The 19127-nt window shown below is 30.9% G+C and overlaps 1 protein-coding gene across 1 annotated transcript in view; it reads left to right on the forward strand.

The window, feature by feature from the left end:
- Positions 1-19127, forward strand: part of LOC143079672 (inositol 1,4,5-trisphosphate-gated calcium channel ITPR3-like) — a 100006-nt gene that overhangs the window by 57580 nt on the left and 23299 nt on the right. The window contains exons 34-47 of the mRNA XM_076255145.1: positions 264-425; positions 1624-1862; positions 2166-2250; positions 4208-4398; positions 7330-7443; positions 8122-8293; positions 8632-8736; positions 9262-9333; positions 9962-10091; positions 11316-11454; positions 12647-12805; positions 14228-14384; positions 15344-15441; positions 17922-17939. Of these exons, the coding sequence (XP_076111260.1) occupies positions 264-425; positions 1624-1862; positions 2166-2250; positions 4208-4398; positions 7330-7443; positions 8122-8293; positions 8632-8736; positions 9262-9333; positions 9962-10091; positions 11316-11454; positions 12647-12805; positions 14228-14384; positions 15344-15441; positions 17922-17939 (1841 nt within the window). The remainder of the gene's footprint in view (positions 1-263; positions 426-1623; positions 1863-2165; positions 2251-4207; positions 4399-7329; positions 7444-8121; positions 8294-8631; positions 8737-9261; positions 9334-9961; positions 10092-11315; positions 11455-12646; positions 12806-14227; positions 14385-15343; positions 15442-17921; positions 17940-19127) is intronic.

Consider the following 19127-nt stretch of genomic DNA (forward strand, 5'->3'; position numbering starts at 1 on the left):
AGATGAAGGTTCACAAGAAATAAGCTGTCGTCATTGAAAACTTTAGAATTTGTTAACCAGGTCAATATTGCTGTTTGAACAATTCTAGTTATCGAGGAAACATTTTGATTAGAGCATACCTGGTAAACAATTTAGTCATAATCAGAGTCACAGAAAATAAAAATTCCTTATCTATAAATGTTTGTTTTCTCTCCAGAAGAACCTTTTCATTTTTTAGTTGGTCCCCAGAATATAAATTAAATCACCTTTTTCTTTTATTTTAGGAGCTATACAGAGGAATGAGAGATGTTTTCCAGAAGACGTTTCAGTTAGTAAAATTGCTGGCTCGTGAAAATGCACATGTACAACATCATTTGTTTGAGAGAATAGATGTTTTATTGGACGTGAGAGTTGTCGAATCAGACCTTGCTTTAGCCTTGAAAGAGGTACGTAGTCTCTGTTTAATATTGAGAAAATCTAAACATTTATAAAATAATCTATTACCAAAGACCTATACTTAAATTTTAAAAGAACAAGAAATAGTGTTTTTAAGTTTTATTGTACCTGTTCAGCAAAAGTTCCAAAGCATATCTTATAGATCCCTTATTAAAACGTGCTATCACGTTCTAAGCTTTTTATGATTTTTTTATACAGCCAACTATACGATCCATGTAAAAGTAGTATCCCTTGAATAAACTTATTCTGAAAAGTTATCAATTTAACACGTTATTGGAACTTACATTGATTCAAAAATGTTTTTTTCAATAAATTAACAAATAACTAAATATTATCATTTATTGTTACACAGAGAGCACTTACGGTCCTAGATTACCTTAGCTGTATTTGGCAAACATTTTAGGAATTTTGGTCCTCAATGCTTTCAACTTTGTACTTTATTTGGCCTTTTAAATTTTTTTGGATTCGAGCGTCACTGATGAGTCTTTTGTAGACGAAACGCGCGTCTGGCGTATATATTAAATTTAGTCCTGGTATCTATGATGAGTTTATCTACATTCTGTCGATATTTATAAGTTGGCTTTGCACAAGGCACTGCTTTTCTTTTATTTATGACGTCTTTACACTGAACACATTGAATGTGTTCTGATTAGTTTTTTAGTCTTGAAAAACATGGTTTATATATTCGATGAAATTTGCTTTGAACCAGCTTCCTGTCAATGCGAGAACATATTGAAAGAGAGAGTTTATTGTTGATGTGCTAAGCATGGTAATATCATCAACCGTTTGCATGGAAATCTTTATATATGGATTCCGCATTTCCATTCCAGTAAATAAACTATGTAGTATTAAAACAAGAGCAATAAAAAAGAGCTTCTCACAAATCATGTTTATGTATATCCGAACATTATACTGCCATGCTGTGTATTTGAGTTTTTCTTGTTAGGTCCAATAAAACGATTAAGCTTTGTCTTGAGAGCAATTGCTAGTTTGTTGACTCTGCGAGTTGTTGGTAATGCTAGTAGCTTCAGACCCACTCTATAATATTGAATAATTTTCATCTTTCAAAATGATATCTTGAAAAAACGTCTTTTAATCAACGAGAAGCAAATTATGTAGAAACATATTAAATATGATGATTATTTATTTGATATAACACTTAAAATATGTAAAACGTACTTTTTATAGGTGTTCATTGGAAATCAAAATACATGTTTGAAAATAAGCCCGAGACAAATCCAGAAAATTGTATCACGTGCAGCTGAAATGCAGGAACGTGCTCCAGAGTTTCTTGATCTCTTAGGCATGATTGTAAAGGTAGTTGGATCAGATCTTACGTTAAAACGAAACCAAGCTTTTGTTATGAAGTATATCATGCAAAATTACAAGAAGTTGGCGTATGTCCTTGATATGTCACGTGAAGACAGGTAAGAGAATAACATAAAGATGATAAAAGCTGATGCAATTATTAGACGTTTCACTTTTTATCAAAGTGTTTAATATAAAACAATTTCAAGTTTTTCATTTTTAAACTGATTTAGTAGATATGGCTTAAATTTATTATTTCAAGCTTTTCCTGAATGAGAAATAAATACACATAGAATTTAGTCTTTAAATTGTAGAGCATGTTGCATATGAAAATAAATGGGTAAACATATATTATTTTAGTATCGAAAAATGTATTATTGAATGTTTGCCTCATTATAATATTTAATTTGTTTTTATATTAGGGAAAATATACTGACAAATCCATCTAAAATGACCACTATGAGATACTATTTGAGTGTTTTAGATTTGCTTGCACTGTGTGCAGAGGTAAGTTGCCTTTCTAAATATTGTTTTCCTTGTCAGTTGTTTAATATCGATACTATAGTCTCGAGGAATCCTTACATTAAAGATGATTGTTATAATGAATCATAGATAGTGTCATGAACATGAATTATAAAAAAATGAGATGTTCTAAAAAAATGATGAAGATCAAAGTATGATTTCTATAATGGTCAATATCACTGGGTAATGAAAACTCTTACTAAAACTGGATGAAGACAAGTTGTGTGAACCCTCAAAGATGATTGAAATCTACTATTCATTCGACGAAAGAAAAACCTTTTATACTCGATCACTTACCACAATTCGGGAATTTGACCAACTATAAAATTACTAACTCTTTTAATAAAAAAAACTTTTACGTCTTAAAATATCGATACCGATACATGAAAAAGTATTATCCTACGACACATTTAACAAATCTATTAACCAAAAAAGAAGGCGAGACAAAAGTCTAACAAAATACAAACACTTTATCAATAAAACAAGAATCCAGCTCTCTTTTGTTTATTTTTCTTGGAAATAATTGAAAATTCTACAATTTTGAATTTAACCGCTTATAAAAAAATGTATAACAAAAATACCGAGCTCCAAGGCAAATCAAAAAAAGGGAGAGCAATCCAAATAGACATAATAGGTTAATGTGACAATTTTTGTAATCCAGCAGCCAAAACTGTGTAAACATGCATCACAGATAAATAAAATAACTGACTGAAAAAGCTTAACACTCATACAAATAAATATAACATAGACGACAACAAAAAGGTGAAGTAGAAAGCAAATTGTAAATTTGTGAATGACGTCAACAAAAAAGATTTTGTCGTTGATAGTACTTACCGTACATAATAACATTAACGGTACCAATTTTCCTGCACCAGATGCGCATTTCGACATTACATGTCTCTTCAGTGATGCTCGTGGCCTAAATATTTGAAATTCAAAGCTTATATAAAAGATGAAAAGCTATAATCCAAAAGGTCCAAAAAGTATAGCTGCATATATAACACACTTTCTCGATAATGGAAACTTAAGTAAATATTAATACAAGGGTAAACAAAACAGAAACAACACTGCAAAAATCTTTCGTGTCTGAATCATTTTCGGGACCAAATGCAATAGGAATGCCCAAAACTAAAAAGTAAAAAAACCCGAAGATGGCTTGTATAAATATCGAGTCATGTCAAAAGTCAAACGACCAAAAGAAACAAAATAGCACGAAGACAAATAACAAGGAAACTACAATTGAATAAGAAGATACACAACTTCAACACAGAAAATCTCAAAATCATTTTGTATTATTTGCAAAGTAGACACTGAATATTTATCTATTATGTCTTTGTACTTTCCAATGTTTTTGAGAAAAAGGAAGAGACTTTCTATGACAATACTCTCTGGCTACTTAGTTTTTTTGCTCAAACACCTTTTAAAAAAAGTTCATATAGTGATAACAGTTACAAGACAATCAATCAATAGTTCTATGACTCTTTCTTCATTTATTACATTATTTTTAAATGGTGTGACTAGGACCGGCTAATTTGTATTTATCTAAAATATAAATATAAGTATACAACTTCGGGCACCACATTTGTTTTCTTGGAAATAGCATTGTTCAAAGTAAGAGAAAAGATGTGATCGCAGCCATGATCATGAGTTCAATCATTTGAGAAGGTTTAACTAAAATCATAGAAAATTCATTTATCATGATAAGATATAATGACATAATTAAGATTTGTTTTTGAAATTGCTATTTTGTTTTTTTAACTAATATAATTGCTTTATTATATCCTTAATAGTACATCAATCTGCAGCTTCAAGGGTAATAGTTTGAAGAGAGTCAGTACGTTAAGTGCCTAACGTTGCTAAGACTTTAAAAAGTACACTTTCTTCTGCATGAATGTAGTATTAAATACAACAAACCTATTATATATCAATTGTATATATTTAGGGCGAAAATATGTTCATAGAATCTCTATGCCAAACCATTCTGCCAATGGATGATTTGTTATGGGTGTTGAATAATTCAGTGATAGATAACACATACAAGAAACCATTCTTGCGATGTCTACATCATGTGTACATGAAAAGTATGGGACCAGAGGGAGTTGACGCAGGGGCAGGAGAAATGCCTCACAATGAGTAAGATCATTTATGTATACTTAGTTTAGATTCCATTTTCATACCATAACCTTTTCTATATATAACATAGATTTTTCGCATGGATTATTAATATATATATATTTATCATGTAACTTTCGTAATCATATTTCAATGTGAATTGCAAATGAAAAGTTTTAACACATTTCACTGTTTACGCTTCTTTATATCTGAACGAAAACGAGTAAAATATATATTTGACCCTAGCCGGTTTTTGATTCATCATTTAAGGCAAATGTAAATTATTTACTCATTTAATTTTTACTTTATTTTGTTTTCCGAAGATTTGAACAAGAACGCTCCTTAAAAATGTAATTTAAAAGCTTTCTTAATATTTTAAATTTTGAATTGTTGAAATATAGATTAACCCGCATGGAATAAAGGATTTATTAAATATGTATGAAAAATTAGGCTATATTCCTCTTTGTACATATAATAATACGCTGCTATGAGGACTTATAACACAACTTATTTTTACTGGGAATTACGTTTTTAAACGGGTTTAACCGGTATCAACCTTTTGTTGGATCTTCAGTCTCTTGTGAATTTTGTTTTGACTCACGGTTTTGACATGATAATCAATTACACTGTGTATATATACTATTTTCCTCATGTTCTATGTAGATGTTGTGTTTGATAAATGTAAATTTAAAAAAGTTATATACTGTGACTATTCATCGAAGCAATCCCTTAATGTATGTAAAATGTAATTAATATTTTGGCTTCTACAACTCTCTTGCTGCAAAGAACACATTCTTTAAAGGATCATGGCTTTATGCTTAATTGGTAAATAATATGTGATATGCTATCAGTGTTTACAATATAACAAATGCTTTTTGTAAATAGCAGTAGATTGTATGCATTATCTTTAATAGATTTAGCTGAGCATTTTTTTCTTTTTATATATATGTATAAATATATCAGGAATTAGTTTTTTTAAACACTAATTTCACATGCTAAAATTCTCTGAGTGACCTTAAGTTTGCATCGATATGTCGTGATTAAAGCTATTACCTATAATATATGTTGTCAAATAGGAAAACCTTTCGATGTTCTGTAACAACAAACAAATAAAAAAGATCATATATAGCCTTAATTTTATTGAATTTGTAACGCTTTTCAATACCTCCTTCCATATAAACTAAGTATTGCACCTTATAGTATGACTATGAAGATTTGAAAGATGAATGTATGCTACTGATTAATATTCTGCACTGTAATTCGCCGTTTCAGAATCTAATGCATTCTGGGAAATATTTTCAAAAACGTACACCAAAACGTTATGAGTGGTTTAAAACGTTCTAAACAATGGAAGTTCAACCAATGACGTAACGTAATTTTCATTTTGGTGGACGAACAATGAAATTACCCATAGTCATTTAGATTCTGAATAGGCGAATTGATTGATAGTTAAACATAAGATATTAAACAGTGCTGGGTCGGTTGATTATTTTTTAAATTATGAAATTCAATATTATTGATATTCATAAATTCGTCCGTTGATGACAAACAGGTCAAAACAAAGCCTTCTAACAGTGTGCGAAGACTGAAACCAAAACAAACTTTAAAAATCCACTGAAGAAGACTTGAGGCACCGTGTTGAAGGCCGTACCTTGACCTATAATGGTTTACTCTTATATATTGTTATTTGGATGGAGAGTTGTCTCATTGGCACTCATACCACATCTTCCTATATCTCTAATTAATAAATTCCATTTTATGTATATGTATGTAGAAGGCATAAATATGTTGCTGAGTTCCATTAACAGACATACATTTATTTTGTATTAAGAAATATTTATTTGTCGTGACTTCTAATGTAGCGTTGTTTATTTTTGAGTTATTTCACTTTATTATTGGTTACTTCTATTTTTGATAATTGAATTTCATCTAATTTTCAAATTTAAGAATTAAGACTAAGACGTTACACACGATACTGGTGATACCTGACGATACATTAAAAGAACGTCGAAATACACTTTTTGACTGACGTTTTATCCAAGTCACTTGTTGTTAAACGAACGTATGAATTTATGTTTGTCACGATTGTCCCCCCATTCGTTTTTACCTCTTTAAAGCATTCCCTACATGTACATGTATATATTTTCATATATTATTGGTTTCTATAACTACTGTTTCTTTATAGGGATAAATACTGATTAATAAATTTCTAGCATTTTATTTCATTAATACATTCTAAAACATTTAAATGTGTTTCTTCTGTGATTCGAATGACATTGTTTGCGGTTACTTCCGAACAAATATAGACCACTGACGCAGCAGGTACAACCGCTTTCCTGTTCACAAGACGATATTGAAAAGGCGAGTTCGTTTTTTTGTAATATAGACCACGAAACCCAGGTGTTCCCACAGGGAGTAAAGATCCCCAAGACTTTATAATGACAACTATAAATAATATTTCATCCGAACATCAGACAGATCTAATTTAGCAATTGATGCCTCAAGAAACAAGAAAAAATATAGTTTTCAATTGGTATTTTTGAAACTTTGATAAGAACTCACAAATTTCATAACCACATAATTGTCTGCTAAAAAATCGTCTTTTCATTAGGATATTGTGTAATATACATTGTATACTTAAATGATTAGGCAAAACGATTATTTTGGTTAACAATTATCTACATTTAAGGCAAAGGCACTCGAACCAGCCTCCTATTTAGAACATTTGTTAGATCTTGGTTTTGTATTGAATAACCTCGTATTATTGAACGATTATTAGTGTAGTCAAATATCTTGTAAGTAGCCTTTTAAAATATTTCTGGGTGGATACTAGAATTCAGTATATGTGACAACCTACAATTTTGTTGAAGAAATATCGTTTATACGGCGAAAACTTTTTAAATCTTGTGCTTTATAAATAATTTAGTAAACCGGAATATATTTTTTGAATAGGGAGCTGTGGGATTATCTATCAAACCTTTCAATAGAAATGAACAGATTGACAGACAGTATAAAGGAAGACCCTGACAAAATAGCAATTCAACTAAAAACAGCTCCAGAAAAGAGGTAAGTTAAATGAAACGCGATTTTTTTATTGAATACTTGACATTTTATCTCAAAAAGATGAATTAATTAATTAATTAATATTAATCTTTTTTTTATTTTTTTTCTCATTTCATCGGAAGAGTCTGTTAAATGATTAACGTTTTACATAACAAGTATCGTACACAAATCAAATGATACAATTTAAGAAAAGATCAGTTTGAATAGATGTAATGTAGAAACTACCACACAATCATTCATCTATTTATTTTACGGATTTTGTACTTATAAAAGACGAGTGTTTTTGTTCGTATGTGAGATGAAATATTTTTGTCATTTTAAGAGATATATTGCTAGAATAAGACCATGTAATGGAAAATATATGCTTCCATATAAATAATAGATGAGGGGTATACTTCATAGAAGCATAAACCAAACAACATAATCAAACCAGAGAAAAACATCAGTGAAGTATTCAGCACCATAATTGATAGTAATTATAATTATGATATAGTAATTACATATTCTCGCTGATAAAACAAATCAATTAATTGACACATAAACATAAGTCTTTCAATAGAAATGTCTGTTATAAGCGTATACAAGAATTAAAAATAGTTTCCTCATTTGATGTTTTCGTAAGACTTTTGAAGAAATCAGAAAATGAATTGACCGACGCAAAATATTATCTTTTCCTTATAGTGGCTCTGCTAGTGCTCCTGATTTTGAGTCTGCTGCATATGGATCAGTTCTGTACTTCTTGGATGCAGTGTTACCATTCCTTGAGACATTTTTTCGTGATTTTTATTATCCTGATCAGTCTACATACAGTAATGAGATAGACGAGACAGACCATATAGCAAAGGCAATTGTGGTAAACGGTTTATTTATTTAGACATCAAAAAAAGATGGGAGATTTGCAAGTCTACCCTTCAGTATTTCTGCTTTCCAAGGAAAAAGCTTTGCGTTTAAATTATATTGAATTAACGTTCAGATGCTAAAGGATCACAATGATCAATTTTCTACCAAGGTTCTAATCTTTGATTTTGTTCCTTTTAGATTTAAGACACATATTTTATAAAATATTTCATAGAATAATCCACAAACATACAAGAATTCATGTAATTAAATATAAGTTACCCTTTTTTTTTAATTTGATATTATAATGAAGATCTAATGATATAGTTATGCGTCTGTGTTTGTATTTTCCAGATGTTTTCAGAAATAGTTGGTCCGCTTCTATTCAAGCCACAACATATGAAAAATGTTGTCAATGCAATGACTATAATTGTACCTGCTTCAAATATGCCTAACTCGGTAAGAATTTTACATTTCAAAAAATATTAAGATACTTATTTTTCTATCTTTCTATTTTTTATTTACTTCAAGTTATTTAACAAATATCTCACACTATGATTTTCTGAACAGAAACATGTAGGAAAATAATGGTCGAGTACCAGTTACCATACCTTCTAGTTTCAAAATCCTAAGTTCACTGGTATACATATATATGAGACACAATCACTCATTCAAATGTGGTTTATTGATTGACACGATATCATCAAAATAACTGAAATTAAGCTTAAAGAACTTTGCAAGAGGTTTTTTTATTTTTTTTCTTCTGTAAGGTTTACATAAAAGAAATCAATTCAATAACGAAGAGGGAGAGCATTATGATAATATTGTTTCTAACGGAAATTAAAAAAAAAACACATTGCATAGAATCATAATTGTCAACCGTGGCTAAATAATAGCACAAAGTAAATGCTTTTTTTTTTTTGTCCTCTTAAAAATCAATTATAACTGAGATAATACTTTTCAATATTTAACTTCTTTCTTCAGAATATTGAACATGTGCTTGGACGTTTTTCATGTGGTATAACAATTGAGGACACTTCGTCTGCAGTTAGAAGGGTATGCACTTTTCATATCCATAGCCAGAAATGCAAAATATATAAATGCTGTAATATTTATTAATAAAAATTTATATCTGATTTATAATTTATCTTAGCTATTTTCTAACCCACTGACGTTAGCTCCCTTAACAGCATTTGCATATACAATTTTGTGCATATAAATGCATTGAAAAAGAATCAACATAAGGAAGACACTTTGTTCATTTATTGAGTTACAGTTATGATGAAATATACTAAAAGCAAAAGCCTAACCCTCCAATATATCATCAACATATTTACCTCAAAGAAATGTTGTTGCATTTTAATCTTTTCAGTAATGCTACTAATCCTTAATGAATAAAAGTGACACGATACAAACACGCAGGGAGTATGTAATTGTTTTCAAAGAATGTAATTGTTTTCCGTTAACATAAATGTGAATTGAAGATATAAGGGAATAATCGTAATACTGCTGCACATAATATAATAATATAAACGAACAGAGTTCTAAGAATACGAATATAAAGTCTATCAACAAACTGCTAATCAAAAATAAAACGGTAAAACTGATTAATCATTCTCATGCAGCATGCTATAGTACATGTTAGATAAAATGTATATTGAAGCAGCAAAGACCTATATTTTAGGGAAACATTGAATACTATACAGATGAGGTAGAAATCAATTATAAATTTAAGCTCTTTGCCAAGAATGCTGCCACTGTATTTGCTGGTCACAATACTGTTTCAGCACAGCTTAAGTTCAAGTCTAACAGAGGTAAGCATATTTGTCATGTCGGGCTTTCGAAGCTTGTTATGAAGTGTGAATCTTGCTCATTGTTTAGGGCCATACGGTAATCTCTAGTTGCTAACATCTACGTCGCTTTGTTTAGTGGATAATTGTTTCATTTGCATAACACATCTCCTTATAATATATTATTTTGTTTTTCTATAATTTACAATTTCGGATTTCATTATTGCAGTTATCGTCTGATTTTACTTTTTTAAGTACATTTACTTTTTCCCTCTATAATATGATTCGAAATTGCAAATGAGCAAATCGGTGCTTTTAGATCTACAAATTAAATGTATCACTTATTCTATTAAAATGGAACAATGAATATACAGGTAGTATGTTGATCTAAGATGGTATCAATTGCCTTTAAGGGAGTCTCTATATTCTAACATTTTTTAGTTAAATGCTTTACATTTTTGCACAACTTTAAAGTTAAATTACCTTCTTATTTCCATTTCTTAATTTCAAGTTAAGATAATTTACACAAATTTCGTACTCGTGATAAAGCAAACGTTAGCAGTAATCGTTCTTGATAAAACAATTTCTGCTAGTAGTTTTTTAAGGGGAATAATATTGATTCATAAACAGTTTGAAATACAACTCAACTGCGTCAATTATCTTTTTGACTGTACTTAAATTCTTTCATGGGTTAATTTAATGTATAACACATGTTAGTCATTTTCTTTACTGTGGATGACGGGGTTAGATATATTACTCTATTCAAAAGCATAATTTCTTTATCAGTCGCTTTGGGACTTTGTTTGTAAAAACTAGAAGCACTCTTTGTTACAGTATTTTAGTACAGTTTTACCTCTATATTGTTGTTCTCCGATACCGATATTGGGGAGTGTTTTCTGAACTGATTTTTATGTAGGAACACAGGGAGATGTGTGGTATATGTCAATGGGATAACGGTACACACAGAATACTCCTATTTACTTGTTTTTATTCAGTACGTCTCGAGGTTTTTCATAACTATTTTTAATGATAATTGTTTGATATTTTTGTTATTTTCTTGATTGTATATGAGATGTTGAGTATACGTCCATTATAATTAACCCATCAGACCATGAGAATACGAAAACCCATCTACAGTTAGACAAAGGTCTTAACTACATATGATGGGATATTTTGTCTATACGACTAGGTAATCAATTGTCAATTAAACAGAACACTAAATTCAAAAATGTCAATTGTTTATTGAAGAATTTACTGAGTTAGGAGGGAACGAAGAACTACCATTAGGTGAAGAATTCCAAACCTTAGTAAAAGTGTTCATTGATCTTCGTGAAAAGAAGGCAGAAAAAAGATATGAGCTGTTGGCGGTCCTGATAGAACAACTACAGTACGTTTTTTTATTAAATAAATTAGTTTTGTGCCTTAAGGGGGCTCGCGGATCTAAATGAATTTTTTTATTTAATATAGGATTTCTCTATATTTTCCTATAAATGAACTTTATCTTATACTTAATAGAAAAATGAAATAAAAAAGGGGGTCACCGGTCATTTACGCTCACAGTCTGCCTTCGAAAGAAGCATACATTTTTGTTAATGTCCTTTTTTCTGTTGAACTAATAGGAGAAATAGCGGTTATATCGAAATAAAAAAATAACTAAATTACAGAAATCGCTAAAATGTTACAATCATTTAGTTTATGTACAGCTTATTCGAAAACAACAATAGAAAATATAGGTCGGCGATGAGTTAAAAAAGATATTCAATTTTAATGCCAAAAAATGGCATTTTTGCACCAAAGGGAGATAATTTGGAGCCTTTTCAATGATATCTACATTCTAAAAGTCCACCGGGGCCAACACGAATTGATTTTTTGGAATGATTTTTGTACCATATGATAAAATAACAACTACTTGAGGTAATAAATAAAATTTGTAATGAAAAATTAATGTCTAATTTTTTCTGAAAATCTTATACCCGTGAGGCTCCTTAAGGTGGTACCCAACACTTTAACTTAAATTAATTTGGCTCGTTTAATTTTCTTAAAATTTTGACAATGTATTTACTTTGACCCTTTTACAAAAATATAAGAATTTCAAAAAATTTGAACCAACCGTTTTATCAGAAAAATTACACTGGTTATATAGCAGTTTGACAAACACTTATTTTGATCATTGAGAAGCTTAATATTCCCTTAACAACACAACGTAATTAAAACGTTTAGCTGATTTTACAGAGTTATCTCCCTGTAGTGTTAGGTACCACCTTAAATGGTTTAAGAACAGTATTTCTAATCACTGGGATATTTTCGGTAATTACGAAGATACGAAGGTTCCATTTACTCTGGTAAAGTTGACCTTAGATGAATTTGACTTTTTATGGCCCTTATGGTCATATAGCTTTTCACGTATTTAGTCCTTCAACATCCTTGGCTGTCTAATATTTGAGCTTGTGTGTCTCTTTTGAAGATTAATCAAATGAAGTGTTCTTTATTTTCATTTATAAGATATGTGTCATTTTCGTTTTAATTCCTTTTCCTAAATCTAAATAGAATACGTGTTTAAACATGCACATGTTTCTTAGCATTTCCATTGCTGACAAGAGAATGACCGAATCTGCAAGGAATGAGATGGACGATCTTAACATTAAATGCCTACAAATTTTGAGAGCAGCCGTTCATAATGAAGAACGGAAAATGGATGAGAATTGGGAAGTTAGAACAACAGAACATAAAATAGAAAAGTTAGTAATTAACTATATATTACTATAGCAGAAATCGATTTTCTATAATTTGTATTTAATAATATTGTATCCATATGTGGATTTGTACATTTTTTTTTTGAAAATGTTATCACTTATTTTTATATATTTCTGAAATGTTGTAGGTTGTCCGTTCGCAAAATATTTTCAATTTTTGTTTCAGTTTCAGTGTTTTATTGAAAGTTCGAAAAACGTCTTGAAAAGCATGTGAATAATTACTTCAGTAGTATACATATATAAAATATCATTTTCACAAGCTCTCATACCAGTGGTTTATTCGATACTACAGATACAGTTAAGTCAGCTTCATATCTTGACTTATTTCTAGAAATTGACAATGAGGGTCGGTTGAAAACAAAACTTTACGACAAAAGAGATGATTTCAGCTTTCCAATTGTGAACTTTCCATTTCTAAGTAGCAACATTCCAGCAGCACCTGCATACGGGGTATATATCTCCCAATTGATACGATATTCCCGTGCTTGCATTTCCTATCATGATTTTCTTGATAGAGGGTTACTGCTCACAAGGAAGCTATTAAACCAAGAGTTCCAAATGGTGAAGTTGAAATCATCCCTTCGTAAATTTTACGGACGCCATCACGAGTTGGTTGACCGTTATGGAATAACCGTTTCACAAATGATATCGGATATGTTCCTTACGTCGTAACTACAATCCCCTTCCCTTTCATGAATGTGACCTACCGAATTAGACTATTTACCGGATTTGTAATCACATAAGCAACACGACGGGTGCCACATGTGGAGCAGGATCTGCTTACCCTTCCGGAGCATCACCTCTAGTTTTTGGTGGGGTTCGTGTTGTTTATTCTTTAGTTTTCTATGTTGTTTCATGTGTACTATTGTTTTTCTGTTTGTCTTTTTCATTTTTAGCCATGGCGTTGTCAGTTTGTTTTAGATTTATGAGTTTGACTGTCCCTTTGGTATCTTTCGTCCCTCTTTTGCTATCTTTCTTGATTCGAAAAGATAGGCGAAAGATACAAAGAGGATATTCAAACTCATATGTCGACAACAAACTGACAATACCAGGGCAAAAATCGAAAAACAACTAAAAGACAATAGAATACAAAACACGACACAGAAAGGCTTATCATTAACGAACGCGAACTAAAATTGGAGGTGATATTTGGTACTCCTGAAGGGCAAGCAGATCCTGCTCCACATGTGACACCCGTCGTGTTGCCAATGTAAGTACAAACCCAGTGGTTAGTCTAATTCGGTTGGCCACAATCGAGAAAGAGAGAAAATAATCAATATTTTCAATGTTCGGAGTCAATTCTATAGAAGTCCAAGTCTTCTATCTGGAGGAAACTTTATCTTCCTACTATTTTTTGGAACCAAATTTTCTCCAAATAAATGAGATATTGCCTTTGTTTGATTTTAGACAATTGAAATGGATAGCCAGCATACAGAACTATTTCGATCGGAAAGGTTCGATGAGCAAGTGTTTGCCCCATTTGGCGACGAGAAATGAAGACGTGGCAAGAGAAGTTCTAGGATTTCTATGTGTGTTGTTGTTTAATGCAAATCAAACTGTTCAGGTATATTCTGTACTATTTTTAAACGAAATATGTCGGAAAGACTACAAAACAATCATCTAAAGAGTAGGACGATACAAAGGGGCTTTAAAAAAACCATCATAAGTCGAGTGGAAAATTCAGGACCAAAAGAAAAGATAATAAATGGACGTATAACAAACCGTAAAACACTACACTAAAAAAATAAAGATAAATCAGCACAAAAACCGGGGTCGACATCAGGTGCACCGGAGAGACCAGCAGCTATCGCTTCACTAGTGAAATTCGTCATGGTACTCCTGTTGAAATATATTGGCGAGTGACGGGTTATTATGTATTAGCGAATATTAGGTAAATGCCTCTTGTCCAAGCCTTACAAATTACCACATAAAAACCATGCGATTTTTTATTCCATTTTTACATGTAGCTTTCATCTTCGATTATATATAAATTCTCTTATATATGATCAAAGATGAAAGATACATGTTAAAAACAAAGAAAGTTCGCATAAATTGACCATGTTTGAATATTGAACAAAACAAGCTTGTCCAAAAACAATTTCTTAAAGAAACAAACCCAACAATTTAGATTTAAAAAAAAACAGAGGGAAGATACCAAGGGGGATTTCAAAAATCCAGACAATACCATGACCAAAAATAAAAACGACGACGAAGAGCGAGACATCATAAATACGCACCTAACTATTTTTGAAGATTGTATATTGACTTCCACATGTCTTTAATAGCTATTTGTGTTGTGGGTTGGTGCGTCATTGACATCTACCCTACTGCATATTCTGAATAATTATAATGTTTCATACTATGGGAAACTAGATACACAAGACATTTTCAAATAATTCAAAACGCTATTGAAATCATTTTTTTCTTTTGTTCTAAATTGGCGTGTTTTATGACATTTAATTTCCAATGGTAGTAGAGACCTTTTAGCTAACTTTCAACTTTAAAAAAAACTTTTTTTTTTAGAAATCAATGTTGTCTTATTTCCTTTCAACAAGGGAAGAGGTCTTTTTCATGGCTGTAAGAGATAGGATGGCTCTTTCAACAAATTCTATCAAAGAAAAGTAAGTATATGATTTCTAATGATTGACAATAAATGTATAATCAAGCTTTTATTGTTGATGTTTACAAAGAAAGCCAAAAATTGTTAGAAGCCTTCAAATCAGATTGTTAGATGTTTGCTTTTCAATAATAATCACTTTAGAAGTTTATTGTATACCCTAGCATTATTAAGACGCACGTAATGCATGTTCCCATTGTAATAAGTACACCATTTTTATTGTTTGTTGTTGTACAGGAAACTAGCTCCCACTACAACAAAATCAGACACGAAAGGGTCAAGGTATTCATGCACATAGATTTTAGTTTTTAAATTATTACAAATATATTTTACTTTTAAATAAGAGACATTTAGTACAGACTACTCATCGTAACTCCTCACTTTTATGTGTTTCAACTCACGTGCTTAACATGAGCCTTATCGGTTTACCTAACTGTTCCGTTTTGATTGCTACGTCTTCTAACTGCTGTTTCACATTTTTTGGATGGTTTTGTTCGTTTCTGTGACTTTCAATGATTACCCATGAAAAAAAACCATCTGTGAGATGAATTATAAAAGAGAGGCAAAAGGGTAATTAAACTCATAAGTCAAAAACAAACTGACAATGTCATGAAAGATACCAATTACTATTTTTCACGATAGACTATTAGACAAGACCCAAAAAAATCAAAAATCGTTAAACTAATTATTAAATGCTTATTACTAGAAGCATCCAACAATAACACAATAACTCCTTTTGTGGCCGTCACGACAATCCAACGCAACTTTTTACCAAATCTCAGTCGAGACGAAAAATGGTTGATTCGGGTACCCCTAGTTTAACAAATCTTTGCTTTGACAATGTCATTCGGTCAACCAGCATTTTGCAGCGAAAAAGTTGGTTTCAAGACGAATCGTTTTAACACAAGTAGCTGGTCATAGAGAAGAGTATATGGACATTCGAGGGTGCTTGTTTAGTGAGCCAAAATGGATAATCGAGTCTTAATGGGATACATATCTTTGACTCTTAAAAACGTTCACTTCACTTGATTCACGTAAACATAACAGTCTTGTTTTTTTCTTAATATAATTTAATCATAAAACTGTCACAAATTATACATAAGTTCCACCTTCAATCAAGAGAAAGTATAGAAAAACATTTTTTGAAAGCAGACTCCGACCTCTTTTTCTGACATTACAGTATTTTACTTATCCCCGGATTTTTACTTACCATGAAGAAAACGAAAGGGTGGGGACTAGTTAAACTATCAACTACGCCTTCTCACCCAAGGGTGGGTTTCTGCAATAATGGGAAGCGTAGATATAAATTCCTTTTTTAAGGTAATAAATAACCGTGCTTTCTGAGGAACCACACTGATTCCAACAACAAGTACATTTACAAAGTGTTGGATTTATTTAATCGTCAATATATATTTAGATTGATATTACAATAGGCAGTCGGTATTCCAACATTTCTGATTTAACACTATTGACCAACTTGTTGTTTGTACTCATATGAAGCAGAATTTTACAGCACCTTATCAAAGACAAAAAGAAAAAGCATTTAGACAAGTTCTATAATTTTCATTTTAGATATAATTATGATGTCGTGTCATTTATTAACCCCAAAGTTCAGTGAGTAGTGAGTGCTGTCATCTCATATATCTTTTATAATAATTTGTGAAAATTGATAATGCAAAACCATATGTTCTACTTCATATCTTGATCTTATTTTCGATATTGACACAGAAAGACGACTTCAAACTAGAATATATGACAAAATTGATGATTTCAACTTTCCAATTGTAAACTTTTGTCAACCGTAACTTACCCTTTGCCCTCGTATGACGTTACTCTCCTGTATGTTCACTGCCTCTCAACTCACTAGCAACATGTTTGTCAAAACTGATATTTTTAGATACCAGAATAGTCGTTTTATCTGTAAAGTTACCGACTTTGCCCTATTCCTTACGATTGACGTTTTAATTGAATGCCAATTGGCATGACAGGTAATGCATACATAGCAAGAGACACTTACCTTAGCGACGAGTCCAGTCTTGCTCTGTTTTCATTTCCAGCATTATAATAGCATTGCGATATTGACCTACATTTCTGATTACTGAATTCATACTATAGTGATGTATCTGTTTGTTTTGTTCATGAACTGTGAGAGAAATGAATACTTCAGTACTATCCCCATGATAAAATGAATACTCCAAGTGACTATTACTTAGTTATGACTGGGTTTTATCTAATGCTTGTTTAATTTTCGACTGATTGCAGACTTTTATTGGGGTTTTTTAAAGTTAATCGCGTATTAGTACTTTCCAAGACAACTTATAAATTGATATATAGTGTTGGTACCCTTTCGTTGTGGGAAGATATATGACCTCCTCCGTATGCTTTTTTATTATCTTGTTGTCTTGTTGATGTATCATTTACGTTTATCCTATATCCTGAAAAGGATCTGTTTTATAGATTGAACACTTACATATATTTTTGCAGTGTACAGATAGCCAGGAGGTTCGTGAGTTAATCGTTGAATTGTTTTGAATGAACAGATTGTTCCACCTGATTAAAATTAAATGAGATATAATTCCTAAAATTTAGGAAATTCTATTAAGATATGATATATAAAAGTTTAGGCATAATGAATCAAGTTGGACAATGCATGCAACTTTCATACTTGATTAGAGAATGACTTATGAAATGAATAAAATTTCGTTTGTGCAAAGTAAAGATTATGATTAAGAACCAGTATAAAATTTCAATAACATAGGTATTAAAATAATATCAACAGACAGCATAGTATCTATGACATAAAATATACAAGGTTCTTATGAATAATCATTTGGAAAGGAATTAAGGTAGCATGGGTGATTTTTATTTTAAAGAGTCACCGTCTTTATGGTGGATTTTACTCGACAGTTAACACTTTCATTTACACAAAAGCAGAACACTCATTTTTTTATGTTAATAACGGAAAATAAATCTAAGACAAAGTGCACGAACATGCAAAATCATGCCTCTAGATTTATTTGAGTTATTAACTGTTTAGTCTTCTACTGACAGAAATACTGCATGCCAAGTAGAAAATCATTATTTCTTTTAAGAATAGCTATATATGGATCATCGGGCTCATTATCTGTATTAGTCTCCTGTTTTAAGCCAACTTTAATTCTTATAATTTAGTATATTTTCGATAAGCATCGTTAGGCTGATTTTTTTCTGATTTGTAAATGTCTGTCTTGTGTTGTTTTGTCTGTTAATTTCCGTTTTCCAAACTAACAGTTTAAGTAAACATGTTTATGTGTGTGGGATTGGGTGTGTTCTTGTTAATATTATAATCTGATACATTGTTATTTCCTGACTTTATACCTAGAACTTACACTTTCTTTCCTACTATTTCAAATGTTATGGCATCTTAAAACATGTGCATTTATCTGAGCGATTACTAAATGAATAAAGAACTTGCTTTACTTTTTGTACATTTAGTTTTAAAGAAAACAAATGATTAATACAATAAGAATGGATAGAATGAATATCTAAAATTTGCACACATACTCAACGTTAACTATTTTATGTAATTGTGAATAATGGGATTCAATGAATTATGACTTTACTTTTTCTAATTATTTATTTCACATTTTTTTAAATTTGTAGTTAAATACAGACATCTGTTAAGGTCGCAGTACATCGAAAAATACACCA

The sequence above is a fragment of the Mytilus galloprovincialis genome, chromosome 6, assembly GCF_965363235.1.
Source record: "Mytilus galloprovincialis chromosome 6, xbMytGall1.hap1.1, whole genome shotgun sequence".
NCBI lineage: Eukaryota > Metazoa > Mollusca > Bivalvia > Mytilida > Mytilidae > Mytilus > Mytilus galloprovincialis.